Genomic DNA, 15,680 nt, shown 5'->3' with positions numbered 1-15,680 from the left:
CGTGTGTTTGTGTGTATATATATATATTCCTAAAAAATATCGTTTTAATGTAGAATAACTCGAAGGGTAACTTAATAGACACGCTGACATGTTTAAGAGGTATTGTATATATATATTTATGAAAATGAAGGGTATGATTTATTGTCTCTAGAAACTGAGTACAAAACCTCTTAAACATGTCAGCGTGTCTATTAAGTTACCCTTCGAGTTATTCTACATTAAAACGATATTTTTTAGGAATATATATATATACACACAAACACACGTGATATATATACAGACACACACACACACAAACACTGTCGAGTGTATTACAAAACTGTGAAGTCCACAAAAGCTGTTGTGGTGTAGACCCCTGCTTTGTGAGACGCCTGAGTAGTGTGAGTGAGTCTCCACTACAAATTACAATAGCAGTGCTATATATATATACACATACATTATATATACATGCATACATACAGACTTCTTATCTAAGCAAACCAATGGGACATCCAGGGGATAATATACTTTTCTTAAAAGTTTTCATGAATTAAATGGAAATGTCATAACTTCTTATACTTATTAAAAGTATGGGACTGCACTATGGTTCATATAAAAGAAGCTTTTGTGTTAATGATATTAAATGTCAAATTTGTACTCAATAATCTTTCATTTAATCAACTAGTTTCATTTTTAACAGAGATTATACATTTTTTTTTTTATAAGGTAACAGAGACTATACCTGGTAATGGTCCTTTGAAAAATAAACCTACATAAAATTAGAAAAAATGAATGAACAAAAAAGATGAATAAACAAAAGAAAGTTTTCAAAAACTATGAATGATATCAACTCAAAGATAGATATATATATGTATACATATATATATATATATATATATATATATACAGTGACGGACCCAGAAAATTTGGTGAGGGGGGGCGAATTAATTTGTGGGTACAAAATTATATGATGGGTTCATTTTTGTAATTTTAATAGGATATTTTTCATAAATTTTAAAAAAATTTAAGTATAAAATGAAAAAAAAAAAATCAGTGGGGCAAATTATAATTATAGTGGGGTATCTTCATAAATTATCAAAATTTGAAATATAAAATGCTAAAAAATAAGAATCCAGTGGGGGCGAATTGTAATTTTAGGGGGGGACATTTTCATAAATTTTAAAAACATTAGAGTATAAAATGAAAATATTAAAAATTCAGGGGCCAACCCCCCAGTCCCCTGCTGGTCCGTCCCTGTATATATATACATATATTTATATTTAGTGACATGATGATGTAATGCATAGTCAGTTTGGTGCTATTGTTACAATTATAAACAACTACAACCTTCCTCTAAAAATTGAAAATATATAAATGGCAAAGGAACTTATTTTGACTAATGTTGAGTACGTGATTGCTTTTGACCAAATTAAGCATCATCAAGACTTCTCATCTTAGAAAAAAATTCATATATATAATTTCACTATATGACTCTTATGTACAAAAATAAATAAATTATTATTTAACTAAATGAATACATGATTTTGTGGGTAGGTTTTATTCCATGTCAATTCAACATTTTTAATAATAAGACAAATCGGCCGGACCTGAAAATTTGTTGCTTTCTTGACCAGGGATGGAGGTAAGAAGGGCCGAGTGGGGACAGCCGCCACGACTGCTATGTCCTAATTAAATTAATAAGAGTAATGATAGGAAGTCTGACAGTCGGACACATTCATTCCCCTTCAAATTATTTTCTCTACCGTTACTATGACTGCTGTAGTTACTCATATATGACTGCGGTGTTTACTTGTTATCTATTGATAATTATAACATTCATTATGTCTAAAAACTACTAAATCTGATTTGTGAGCAAATGACATAGTGACGTTTTCAAATGAATCTAAATTTCAAATTTTGTAATATGTGAAGGATTTGGTGAAATCTTTTCTACAACCTCATGTGTATGTCGTGTAATATATAAAGGTTATATTCTGTCAAATATTGGTGCTGAATAATTGAGCATTTTATTAACCACATTTTAAGTCCCAATAATTTGATTAGACAATCTTAAATTATACTAGTACGTTTTTTTGACACACTTAAAAGTCGTTGTTTACTAAAAAGCAAAACTGAGTAAGAATATGCAGATCCTCTGCCTATATAATTATTATCCATGACTTTAGTTAACGATCCCAATACATGTTCAATGTACGTGCACGAGATTTATATATATATACACACATAATGTATAATTATTAGTAAGACAAACCAAATTTAGATGCATTAATAATTTTATTAATGGTGAATTATGAGATGCCATAAAATGTTGACATTACCATAGTCAAAAAAAAATAAAAATAATAAAAATAAAAAGAATAAAAAAATAAAAATAAATTGAACTAAATCATAGAGTCATTGTCACTGTTTAATATAACTAAATGATGTAATGATGTCTAATTCTTAAATATATATAGATGTGGGGCTCAGTTTTACTCTCTGTTTGGTAGGAAAGAAAATTCAAAGGAAGCAACGAGAGAAAAATAAGGATGGATGGATGAGTTGATATTTGACATAACCAGAGAAAATGGTAAGGAAGAAGACAACCATATCACTTCCTCTCAGAGGTGAGAGGAAAGGAGAGGAGGATATCAACTCCTTTTCTATGTTTTTACCCTTTCAAAGAATTCCCACTGATTATGGAAGGGTATAATTGTAAAATCATATAATACTACTAATTCTTCCCTATTTAATACTTACTTAACCAAACAACGTTATCTAAATTCCAATTTTTCTTTAGTTTACCTTCTAGCGGTACTGCGGTCAGAATAATTGAAATCAACGACAGAGGAGCAATCGCCGAGGTAGTCAAGCGACGGCGGCAGAAGACTAATGGGTGAGGTCGAAGTTTACCTCTTTAGTTTACCTCATTGTGTTGCAAGATGACGTTGCATAAAGAATGGCAGCCATCCATCAATTTTTCAATCAACCTCCACTTCTTTTTCTAGAAAATACAACATATGCTTAAAAATTCACAATCTTCCAAGAAAAATTAAAATTTTAACCAAAATTAACCAATCATTCGTAACAAGCACAATTCAGCTATCAAGAGACCACATTGCCAGCGTAAATCCCACGGGGTATAACAGCTGCATCCTCGAAGCAAGAACCCTAGAAATAGGCATGCATCCATGAAAAACTTGCATCTTCTAGGGACAATAGCCATATCAGTGTTGCCAAAAGTGTTACGGACAACGTGCTATTTTTTCCCGCGTTGAATGACAAGGTGCTAATCATATCATAAATCTGCAAAAAAATTGTCAGCACTGCCGAGAGATTGCTCTTTACTCTCATTTTTCCTCTTGGTCCCTGCAAAGATGGAAAAAATATATATATAAAAAATCAATTAGATGGAAAATAAATAAATAAATAAAAGTTGTTAAGGACAAAAGAATAGTTCGAAAAGATATGGTAGTATTCCTTTGGAGTTTGGACATATGGCAACAACACAAAAAAGTAGGGAACTCCCAGGACATCCAAACAAAATTAAACAATACACTTTACTTGCATTGCATTTCCAAACATAACTCTGACGGTCACTGTAACTCAACAACACGGCCTTAATTTGCCATGGACAATCAATGGACTCATTTAGATTCCATGGAAAAGCACAATGTAGAGTGCAGCTCTATAGGATATTCAAACACGCCACTAATATTTGCATGTATATACATATCCCTCTTATCAAGTACATATTGCAGCTTATCAATTATAAAATCAACTTGTGCAAATCTAGTCAATAACATAATCACTAAAATAGAGCACTCATATCACTTGCCTTTCTCATTCTTAATGTCATAATAATGATCTATGTCATTTACAGAGGTAATCTGCCCCTTCAATTGACCTAGGTTGATTATTGGGAACTTTAAAGGCATGGCAGGCCTTAGTCAAGCTCATTAACTTTAGACCATACCACACAAAGGATCCAACAAAACAAAACTGAAAAATAAGACACCCAAAAGGTTGAGCTCCTCCCAATCAGGAAAAATATATACTAAGGACTTGATTGAATACAAAAACCTAGAACAGAAGAACCATGAATTTCATGTTAATTTATTTCTAGACTTCTGCAAGTTACATATTCGCTATTCAACAACTTTGGCCATGCATGTAAACTATTTCGCTTCTTTTTTCTTATATTAATGTATACATAAAACTTATATATATAATATGCTTATTTAAAGATAAATCACAAATGCATGCACTACTTAAAAAATGCACCTGGGGATGACAATGGGGTGGGTGGGCGGATTTCTCATTCCCCATCCCCGTCCCCGTTTAAATTTGACACCCCCAAAACCACCCCATAACCGATTATTTTTTTACTCCTAATCCCCATAACCGCCCCCGCCCCATCCCCGCTTGCCCCGCCCCCGATTAAATTTGAGGGTTTTTTCGGATTCTTATTGCTACAAAATCAAACTGTGAAAGAGAATCAAAGTAAAAACTAGATGATCAAATCAAACTGTGAACAAAACCTAACTGTGAAAAGGTAGAACTTGTTACTTCAATATATATATATATATATATATGAAGCATTGATTGGGGATCTATGGCCGGAAAAGAAGAGAGAATATGGAGAAGGATTAAAGGGAGTCGCATGATAGTGAGGGACTGAGAAGTGTCGATTTGCTTCATCGCTTGGCTAAGGCTGTGGAAATCTATGGCCGGAGAAGAAGAGAGAGAAGATCTGAAGCCGTAGAACGTTCGCTTCGTCGCGTCACTCATAGCTTCGATCTCAAGCTCTCATCTCTCGGCTGCCGCTTTAGAAGATAGGAATGAATAGGGTTTATTTAGAAGTGCATATATAATATAATATGATATATATATATACACACATATATATAATATGTTAAATTGGTAAGTACAATAACATGGCAGGGGCTAATAGGTGTAATTCCATATATAATTGGAGCGGGGGTACCCCGCCCCCGCCCCGAATCCGGCCCGGTTTTTTTTTTTTTTCCCAACCCCCATCCCCACCCCATTTAAATAAACGGTTCTCCAAACCCGCTTTAAACGGGGCGGGGGAGGGGCGGTTCCCCAACAAGTTGGGGTAAATTGCCATCCCTAAATGCACCCATAATAAACTGATAGACATAAGAAGAAATAACTCTGCTATACTTAAATACACTCCAGAATACTTAATTGTCTTTTTAAATGTGCCCGTAGAGAATCAGACAAATGCAACTACTGCACCAACCACCATTGGTAATGTCTTCACATTGGCACCACAATAGCAAAGTATCAGGCCCTAAGAATTAATGGGTTCCTTTTTGTAGTTCATGTGTAAAAAAATCATTCATGAGATAATGATTTCAGCCACTCTATTTAAAACTGATCCTTTGGAAGCCCAGAGACACCGGGTTTCATTTAATTAAACATATGGGATATTAGGATTCATCAAATCATGCTACTATCTTTATAGCTGTCCACTAACTGAAACTATATTTCTATGGGTCCTGATCCTTTTATCTTTTATGATGGTGCGATCAAAACTGAATACCACAAGAATAACAAAAGACTATGGGAAAACAACTGTGTCTGGTGAAGTGTGATATTCCACATCGCCCGGGGGAAGAGGTTGTTGGCACTTATTTGTGTGGACACCTCCTAACTTTGTAGGCGCGTTTTGAAATCCGTGAGCATGAAGAGTGTGCAAAGCGACAGTATCTACACAAAGTGGGCAGGTAGTGACAAGAAGATTATTTTTTTTTCCTAGTTGGTACTCACACACACATGCCTCCACTGAGGTTCGAACCCCTGACCTCCCTTTGGAAAGTAAGGGCCTGGTACCGCTAGGCCACAAGCCTGTTGGGCCTGACAAGAAGATTACTTATTAATAGGTACAATTAGTATTACTTAAATCTACTATTATGCTAGTCAATTTGTTCATGAAATCTAGTTCTTCAAAGTGATATATGACTAGAAGAAAACTTAGGCTTCTTCCTCACTTCTAAGTGTAACTTTGTTTATATAGTTAGAATTCAAGGCTTCTCCGGAGAAGTTGATTAAATGCATAAACACAGACTCGAAGTTAAGAGTTATATTCTCATTGATTTTTAAAAAAATTAAGAAAGAAGAACATGAACAATAGCAAATTAAAATCTCAACCAGAGTGTTTTTCAAAACAAACGTATTTATGTTTTCATGGTTCAACCACACAACCTAATTGTCACACACATATTTATGGTTTCATGGTTCAATTACACAACCTGATTGTTGCACAAAGAACCATTAATGTAGCATCTTTTCAGGTTATATCCAATTCAAGTCTAATAATTATGCTTATTGTTGTGTATGTAAACACGAGACAAACTAAACATTGTGAAGCCCTATGAAAGAGCACATAGAATAAATTTAAGATGATTATTAGGACAATCTTGTTTCATTCGGTACTTTTCTACCTTGATTTTAAGCAAAAATTGCTCAAGGAAACAAATTTATAATGTTTCACGAATTGTATTCTTTAAGCACCAAGTTTGATGTGGACAATAAAAAACAAGGTACATCTCATATGGGGAATGCAAGTGTACAATTTATCACCAGTCCATATCTATTGCTCAGGTGCTATATATGCTTCAGGCGTTAGCCTTAGATGAAGACACCACAATGACGTAAACTATTATGAACTCTGCAAGACACCCAAATACCTTTGGAAAATTTTGGAAGACTTGTATCCACATCCATCTCATCACTATCATCGTCTGCCACAGCAGAATTACTCCTTACAGTAGTACCAGAACTTTGGAGTAAATCATCCAAATCCCATAGCTACATGGAAAATATGTAGAGGGTTGAGAAAAAGTAATATCATCCAAGTCCTTAAAGATTAATAGAGGACACCATCATAATGCATGATAGATTAGAGGAGTTATCAACACACCTTCAGCATTGGATCATGTGATATACTGCCAAGAAACTTCCTATCGTGTGAAAAGGCTACAACACCAAACAATCCGAAACGTTGGACATAATATATTACCAATTAAACATTGTCCAACTTAAGAAAGGATAATATCTAAGAGTGATGTGAAATAAGGTTAAAAGAGAATGGAAATGCAAGATAACTTGATGGATGGCAGTTCAGCAGTTCACCAATGGGATAAACATATAAAAAGAATGCGGTTATAAATATATACTTGATTAGAAATTAACCATAGTGTCTTGGTCAACAAAATTGTTTAATAAGGTAACAGCAACTAAGAGAATGACTAATGAGTCGGGTAAAAGTATTTTACTACATATAAAAAACATAAAATATAAAAATATAAAAAATAAAAAGTGACAAACAAAGTTGCAATAATTATTGTGGTATTAAATTAATGCTCTGCAATTTTTTTCCAGTAAGTTCCATAAAATTGTATCCATATACAGTCATTAATAAAATAAAATAAAAATAAAAACAGAGATGCTCAATCATTTCCTCAAAAGAAAGTATGCAAGTCATACCAAGACGCTCAACAGGGTATTCTGAATGCTCTGCAATTGGCTGGATTATTCTGTTGGGTAATATGCCTACAAGGCTAAACAGAAAATAGGTGAAATGTAAAACGAGTGAAATTTTGATTTGACAAGTGGGATGTAGTACTAACTAGTAAGCCCTATAACACCGCAGTCTTCTCACCTGATGAGTCCATTCTCGGATCCAGTAATAACTCTGTCTTCATCAAGCTATTTAGAAAAAGAAAAATGAGAGGCATCATTAGTTGGAGTGACCTAAAGTAAGCCAAATGCTATTACTTAATAGTGATAAATTATACTAACCTTCAACAAGACATCAACAGAGTTTGGAGAGAGATCAACAAAACGATCACTGAAAATCCAAAAGAAAGATTCGGAAAACATTACCCAGCAGGAACATTAACACTTGAAGAATAGAAAGAAAAAAAAAGTATTTCATTTGGTTCAAAATCACTCCACATAGTGGATGACGACAATATCCCCTTCCGAGACACTTTTTTAAAAAAAAGTATTTCATTTGGTTCAAAATCACTCCACATAGTGGATGACGACAATATCCCCTTCCGAGACACTTTTTTAACACTTGCTTTCAAACATTTAAGATATGGATTACCTGCAGTCTTTGAGAAAACCCCATGAATATAATAATAGAGTTCCAGTTTGTGTCCCGCAGATGACCTTCCGACCATTCTGATCACAACAAAGAAATAGTCAACCAAAGTAGGAAGAAGAATAAATCAACACAGACAAGTTGCGAAGCATTCATTTGGTATTATTGTCAAATTTATCCAGTCCTAATAAAATAATCACAGGTGACTTAATGATTTTCCTCTCTTGGTCTATAATTTCCATAAGCAATACAATAAACAGAAAAGAAAAATAAACAGTTGCATGTTGCAAAGAAACATCAATGGCTAATGAAAGAAGTTCCATGCGCAAATTGCAATACTAGTTGAACTACCACTCTGTCGCGACAGGGGAAGATAAAGTCCAGTAGCCTCTGTATATACATAAAGCCTACCTTCATAAGCACTACAGAAAGCAGCTCATCTTCAGAAAATTCAGACCGAGTTTCAACCTGGAATTAGAAAATTCGGACAGATTAAATAGCACACTATGTCTACAAGTATTAACTATTTTACATCAAAAACATCAACCACCGAAGCAATCCCAAAAAGACATACCTTATTGCTTCGAAGATTGCAAAGAGATAGAGTCCCATCTCCACTTAGCAATGTGAAAGAAAAGAAAACTAACAATGTCAAAGAAACTAAAATAATATAAAATATAAACAAAAGCCACTCATTAGGGAATATCTAAACCTACATGGACAAATCATAATGGGTATATTTCCATGTTGGACATGACATGACAGGGATTCGAATCTAGGATACTTATCCAACTCTTCCACTGTCAGATAACTAAGTTACCCAACATTATTTTAAGCACAGGAATATAGCAACAACAGACCTCAAACTTTCATTGAACACATTTCAAATATTTTATATTCAAACTTCAATATTTCAAAATGACTTTAAGTACCCATGCCCAAAGAGCAATTTTGCATTAACAACATTTTATCCTAATTAAAAATGATGTAAATGGTCGAGATGATAATTTAGTCGTGTTCTTGTATGTCAAGATGTATTAATAAAACAAATCCGAGGACTATACACACCCCCACACCAAACACATATAATGTAGTTCATGTAACAGAAATTTACTGATTTGGAGACTATCATTGTAATATCACTACCTTGTTCCCAAGAGTTTCATGGAATCAGATACAAAAGTCATATCTGAGATATATTCTTCATGGGCATTAAAAGAATTTTTGCAAGAACGTTCTCTGGTATCCCATACCTGCATTGAAAAAAAAAGAACAAAAAAACATAAATAAAATAAAAATGAAGAGAATCAAATCAAGCTACCCCCAAACTCCATACTGTCAGTATTCCAAACAGTTTCAATAAAGATATACAATCTTTACAAGGATAATGAAAAGGGCTCCAGGCAAAATACTAAAATGCAAACACTATATGAGAACAACAGAATTAGTTCTTCCCACATAAGCCTAAAACCAATAACTCCTAATTCAGCTGGAGCTAAAGCACTGCTCCAGAAGTTTGCAAAATAATGAGGAATAAAATCATGTGCAGATATCAGCATTTAGTTCAAAACTACAGTTGGAGTTTCTTTCTTTTCTAAATCGTGCTTGGTTGCTGGAAACATTAGGGGTCTCAATGACCCCTGTAGACAGAATATAATTATTTAGAAAGTTTAATTTGGCTTGGTTGAAACAAAAGTTAGACAGGTTAATTATGACAGATGGTTTAGATCCCTTTTCCATTGTTGGAACATGTTAAATAACTATGGTCTATCAACTTTGGGAAGAGTTTTGGTAAGCTGCATTCATCAAGCAGAATTATAGGGCCTTAAGCATTTTCGCCCGCAAAATACCATGTCTAGTGGTTGATCTAACTCGATATGGTTTACAGAGAAAATACCAATTTACTCCTGGCCTGGCAAAACAAAAAAAAAATGTTAGGAAAAACAACCATGAAGTCTGTAATTACAAATAACCCCAAGAAAACTTTCTTATGACACTTTATCAACTAGAGTGCATATTCTTAAAGTTTTTATCATAAAAATACTTTAAATAAAAATAAATGAGTTTCTTGAGACTCTGGATTTAACTTAAAGTGTATTAAAGTTCCATCATGGTTGTTTGGAGAATTGCATCTCAAAACTACCACACATAAAGAATATATTGCTTAGAGGTCACCTATATAGAAGGTTCCCACAACTATTGAGCACTATCATCTCAATTTTAGACAAACAGAAAAAGAAAAAATATCATCCTTTATTTTAACTTGTTGGTCCTAAGCACGGGTTGCATTATTTGCTCATTGACTAACTAACGAGCAATCCATTGATCCAGAGAAGACTTGAGGGATACCATGGCCCCCAAAATTTTGAAAAGCCTAAGAAATTGGCCTCTCTATTAATTGTTAGCTGAAAACATAAATAAGAATTTATCAAATGGCCCTCCAGTTCCTATTTAAAAATATTTATTATTATTTTGAGTTTCTTTCTGCCTAACATCCGGAGGCCCACATTTCATGGGAAAAGGGGGGAAGAAACAAATTTAACCCACATCCCCCTCTTTATCTCAATTAGCATGCGCAATGGATTAAGAAATACTTTTGGCTCATAGCCTCATAGATTATCTATCTAAAATATTTGTTGTAGTAGAAACATATGCTACGACACCTGTTGTAAAGAAAATCACACTACAATTTATGATTTTTAAAGCTAATCTCGTAATAATAGTAAAAGCTTATCTCGCAATAATAGTCGGCACATCCAATTGAAAATCCCTAGGTCCACCCCTGACGTTGATCCATAAGTTGCAGATACAACATAAATCAACATTGAACTTCCAACAAATCAAATGCATTTTATCATAACATCCAACCAAATAATGCATTCACAGAAAATAAGAATAGCGGAGGAAGGATGAAAACTCTATTTTCAATTTTGTTTTTAGTTCTTTGAAAACTTCGGATGTTGCAGAAATCTATAGTTTAATAAACCAAAAGGTGAGAAAATAAATAATATAAAAACAACTAAGTTAGCAAACCTTAATACACCCTTCATCATCTCCGGAGGCAATGGTTGACGGAGTCAAGTTGATCAATCGATTGACAGCAGCCCTGCACGAGTAAACCATGTCAGATCAATTTTAACCAATAAAAATAACTAAGCATGAAACAGTAGAGCTACATAACAAAACATTAAAAAAAAAATGCAGGTTTCCATAATTCCCCAAGAGGCACACAAACTAGCATAACTAAAAAAAATACAAAACCCACCCATGAGAATTTTCAAGTCTGGCAATAGCAGACCCAGTTTCTACATCCGTAGCGAGAATCGAGCAATCCGGAGAGCCAGTGGCAATTGCTAAGCACAAGTTCAAATTCACCACAAGAAACAACTCAGAGAGAGAAATCCCAAATACATTCCATCATAAATAAGCCTTAGTGTCACTAAAATTGCAAAATAACAATAAAAAAAACACCACAACAAAAAATGTTTTACCACGTCCCTCGTTGATGAATCGAACTGCCCTACACGATTCACTGTGGGCATGGACTTCCAACAGCCTGAAATAGTTCCAAATGAACATAAGCGCAACTTTTCCTAATGCAACTGTATAGTTTTTAATATGCTTCTCTGTAAACTGAATAAGAAAATACAAATATGTATTTATATATATATATATATATATATATATAAACACGAGATGTTACCTTTGTGGTTGCGAATCGGCAGCGTAACGAAATCTGTAACGAGAGAGGTAGATTTTATAAACGGAGAACTTACAGGGAGAAGATAATTTCCCAGAAAATAAAAAATAGAACTTACAGGAGAAGATCACCGGTGATTAACCCAGCGGCGACGAGAGAGTTCGAAGGATGGAAATCGACATCGAATGGAAGATTCCCCAAATTAATCTCCATTAAAGCAATTTGTTGTCTGCGTATACAAACATGCAGTGGAGTGGGGAGTATAACGACGACATAAAACCCTAAACGAGGGCTGTTATCATTTCTTGTCAAAAAACAAGTGTTTGCCGGTTGACTGGTCCAACTTCTGAGTTGTACCGGTCGAAAAACAAAGAGAGTATGGGGCGGGTTAAAGTTAAACCCTACCCCGCCCGTTTAACTTTTGTTGACACCATGGAACGAACGTATTTGTCGAGCGAGAATTTTATCCATCAATTCCCGAGTTCGATTCAATATGTACATATCAGATCAAATTGTTAAATTCACGAATGATAATGAATTTAATAATATCTCTGTGACATTCATTTGTGATAGTCCTAAACTCCAAAATCGAACGTGCTTACATATATTCTAAAAATGTACGGTATTAATTAAATATCTTATAAATTAAAATTAGTTAATGAGGAGGCCCCGGACGACATGGGCCGGATCCGACTTGCAAACACTACATTCAGTCCGTACAGCTGGGTCGGCCCATATAAAGACACTGCCATATGGGCCGAACGCGAGTAAGCCCATCAAAGGTGACCAGGACTTATGTAGGAATAGGCCCAGATCCAGCAATCAGTAAATATCTTGTAAATATCTATAAATAGGATAAGGAATGGAAAAGAGGGGGATCTTTTTGGTTGAAGTGTAAGAATTCTAGAGAGAGAAAGGGGAGAACGAATTTCTTGCATCTTCAATTGGCGTCGTCTGTGGGAAAGAGAGTTCATAGAGGAACGGTCGTTCGATCCGTCTTACCGGCCCTCCATGGTTACTATCACTCATCACGGTTCGGAGGGCAGAACCGTAACTCACAGAGCTACCGCTGGACTCCAGAGAGAGAATGAAGCTCTCCGATCCGCAGCTCGGACGGTGGATTCACCATTCACCGACGAGATCTTGAATGCCCCGCATCCAAGGAAGTTTGCTATGCCAGTCTTTATTCTGTTCGACGGAACGACCGATCCGATCGATCATGTGTATCATATCCAGTTGAAAATGGCCCTGAATACGGAAAACGACTCTTTAATGTGCAAATGTTTCCCTACAAGCCTAGCCGGACCGGCGCTCAGCTGGTTCAAAAACTTGCCTAGGAGCTCCATTGGTAGTTTCAGAAACCTGTGCGATCGGTTCATAAGCCAGTACTATGGGAACAAGCGCCCGCCGAAGGACATCTCGAGCCTATTCACGATGAGGCAGCACAAGGATGAACGTCTCCAGGCTTTTCTTACCAGGTTTAATCTCACTAAGAGTATGGTGATCGAATGCCACCCTTCTACAGCAGTTCAAGCCTTCAAGTTAGCCATGACACGCGGAACTCCGTTTCACACCAGTCTGGTAGTGAACACGCCGACTACTATGGATGAACTCAATGAAAGAGCCGATGGCTTTGTGCGCCTAGAAGAAGAGGAGGCAGCTAATGCTCGGACAACGTCGCTCGTGTCGACCGAGGAAAAGTCCAAGGCAAAGATCAGGCAGAAGCAGGCTCAGCCGCAACGTCAGACCTCTTGGAAGGCAGAAAAAAGGTCCAGGGAGGAAGAGCTGATTACTCCGCTGAAGGTCACTCTGGCGAGGCTGTATCAGGAGAACAAAGATAAGTTTCATCCACCACTGCCAATTAGGCAACCCCTCGAACAGAGGGATCAAACTAAACATTGTGCTTTTCATTCTGATTTCGGTCATCAGACTAACGAATGCAGGAACCTGAGGAGGCAAGTGGAGATGTTGATAGCTAGAGGGGAGTTCGCGAGTTATGTTCAAGGTTCGGCGATGGAGCAGAATCGACCGGTGGAACAAATAAAAAGGAGTCATAAACAAAGCTCCCACAATTCACAACCAGTTCGTATAATCAATGCTATCCATGGTCGACCCGAGCCTAGTGAAGAGTCAGATGAGCTGCTCCGGGCGCGCCTACGGCAGGCGCAGATGAAGAAAAGGGTCGGCAGTGTGAATACTCTACACCAGCAGAGCCCGTCGATGCAGATAAAGTTCGACTGGACAGACCTGCAGCGTGTTCAACTGCCTCATGAAGACCCGTTGGTAGTCAGTTTGACAGTGGCAGATTGCTTGGTGCGCAGAGTTCTGATCGATCCTGGGAGCAGTGCGAATGTCATGCCGATGGACACATTTGACAGGCTCGAGATTAAACCAGAGAGGCTCAAGCCCAGTGGAAATCCCTTGTTAGGGTTCGATGGGAAGAGGGTGGAGCCCGTCGGGATGGTGGAAGTGGAAGTTCAAGCTGCAGAACGAGCGTTTATGGAAACTTTTGTGGTTGTGGAAATTCACCCCTCGTATAATCTCCTGATGGGAAGAGGATGGATTCACAGAGTCCAAGGTGTACCCTCAACTCTGCATCAGGTCATGAGGTGCCTCGGACCCGATGGAGATAAAGTGATAGACATTCGGGGGGATCAGGTTGCAGCCAAAGAGTGTTATTCCGTCACACTAAAGCATGCTGGGAAAGGAAAGGGGCCCGTCCGTTCGGCAAGCCCCAGATAGCAATTACAGGAACCTCCGCTCGAGCAGAATAGGGTGGAGGAGTCAGTCGATTTGACCGAGGAGCCCCTTCTGGATGTGCAGATCGATCAGTCCAGGCCAGAACGAACTACCAGAGTAGGTATAAGACTGACCAGAGAAGAGCAGCAAGAGCTAGTGGATTTCTTGTCCCACAATGCCGACGTATTTGCATGGAGTCACCTAGACATGCCTGGAATTAGTCCCTCCGTATCCTGTCATTCCCTGAATGTCAATCCCAATTTCAAACCAGTGAAACAGAAGCAGCGAAGATTTGCTCCAGAACGTAATCAGATCATAGCGGAAGAAGTCGATAGGCTGCTTGATGCGGGATTTATCAGAGAGGTGCACTACCCTGATTGGTTGTCCAACGTCGTTGTTGTGCAGAAGAAGAATGGGAAATGGCGAGTATGCATTGATTTCACCAATTTGAACAAAGCCTGTCCGAAGGACAGCTTCCCGCTGCCTAAGATTGATCAAATGGTGGATGCCACCACTGGGTATGAACGTTTAACTTTTCTGGACGCTTATTCAGGTTATAATCAGATTCCTATGGACCCCGCAGATGAAGAAAAAACTTCTTTTGTCACCGAGCGAGGAACATACTGCTACAGAGTTATGCCTTTCGGTCTAAAGAATGCGGGAGCAACTTATCAAAGACTTGTTAGCAAAGTTTTTAAGAATCAAATGGGTAAGATTGTGGAAGCCTATATTGATGATATGGTGGTAAAGAGTAGAAAGAAGGATGATCATCTGAAGCATCTGCAAGATGTATTTGATGTACTAAAGCGATATGGGATGAGGCTCAATCCAACCAAGTGCTCGTTCGGTGTGGGTTCCGGACAGTTTCTGGGACACGTGGTCAACCGCAGAGGCATCGAAGTTAGCCCCGCTCAAGCAGAGGCTTTGATTAAGAATGCCGAGCCAAAGACGATCAGAGAGGTGCAAGCCCTCACAGGACGAATAGTTGCATTAAGTCGATTTATTTCAAAATTGTCAGATCACTGCAAACCATTCTTTGACACGATTCGGAGCAATGGAAGGCAGGTCTGGGGGGATGAACAACGACAAGCATTGACTCATTTGAAGGAATATATGCAGAATCCA

General features: G+C 37.1%; 1 protein-coding gene across 2 annotated transcripts; it reads right to left on the bottom strand.

Moving 5' to 3' along the window:
• Positions 1-2,954: 2,954 nt before the first annotated feature.
• On the bottom strand, positions 2,955-12,186 carry LOC132284036 (WD repeat-containing protein 55). Of its 2 annotated transcripts, XM_059786096.1 has the most exons (15): positions 11,935-12,186; positions 11,820-11,852; positions 11,608-11,672; positions 11,382-11,469; positions 11,150-11,222; positions 9,263-9,369; positions 8,691-8,733; positions 8,528-8,584; positions 8,120-8,196; positions 7,810-7,858; positions 7,670-7,716; positions 7,495-7,568; positions 6,929-6,984; positions 6,696-6,816; positions 2,955-3,348 (listed from the first exon to the last, which is right to left on the bottom strand). In XM_059786096.1, exons 1-15 carry the CDS (start codon positions 12,027-12,029, stop codon positions 3,278-3,280), a joined length of 1,056 nt encoding a protein of 351 aa, XP_059642079.1. In that variant the 5' UTR covers positions 12,030-12,186; the 3' UTR covers positions 2,955-3,277. The 2 variants fall into 2 exon arrangements, with proteins under 2 accessions (XP_059642079.1, XP_059642078.1); XM_059786095.1 differs by lacking the exons at positions 6,696-6,816; positions 6,929-6,984 and having other exon boundaries at positions 11,935-12,151.
• Positions 12,187-15,680: the final 3,494 nt, after the last annotated feature.

The sequence above is a fragment of the Cornus florida genome, unplaced genomic scaffold, assembly GCF_030987335.1.
Source record: "Cornus florida cultivar Cherokee Brave unplaced genomic scaffold, ASM3098733v1 CherokeeBrave_3.0.0_Hap2_Chr11, whole genome shotgun sequence".
Taxonomy (NCBI): Eukaryota; Viridiplantae; Streptophyta; class Magnoliopsida; order Cornales; family Cornaceae; genus Cornus; species Cornus florida.
Note: the sequence above shows the minus strand (reverse complement) of the source record. Positions and strands in the feature narration are given on the sequence as shown.

What these genes read in the sequence shown, in the direction of transcription:
- LOC132284036 (XM_059786096.1), bottom strand. Translation starts at nt 12,029, where the DNA reads ATGGAGATTAATTTGGGGAATCTTCCATTCGATGTCGATTTCCATCCT. An exon ending in ATGAAACTCTTGGGAACAAG is followed by an intron (nt 8,734 to 9,262) that starts GTAGTGATATTA and finishes CACATTGCTAAG; the next exon opens with TGGAGATGGGACTCTATCTC. An exon ending in CTGTTGATGTCTTGTTGAAG is followed by an intron (nt 7,717 to 7,809) that starts GTTAGTATAATT and finishes TTTTCTAAATAG; the next exon opens with CTTGATGAAGACAGAGTTAT.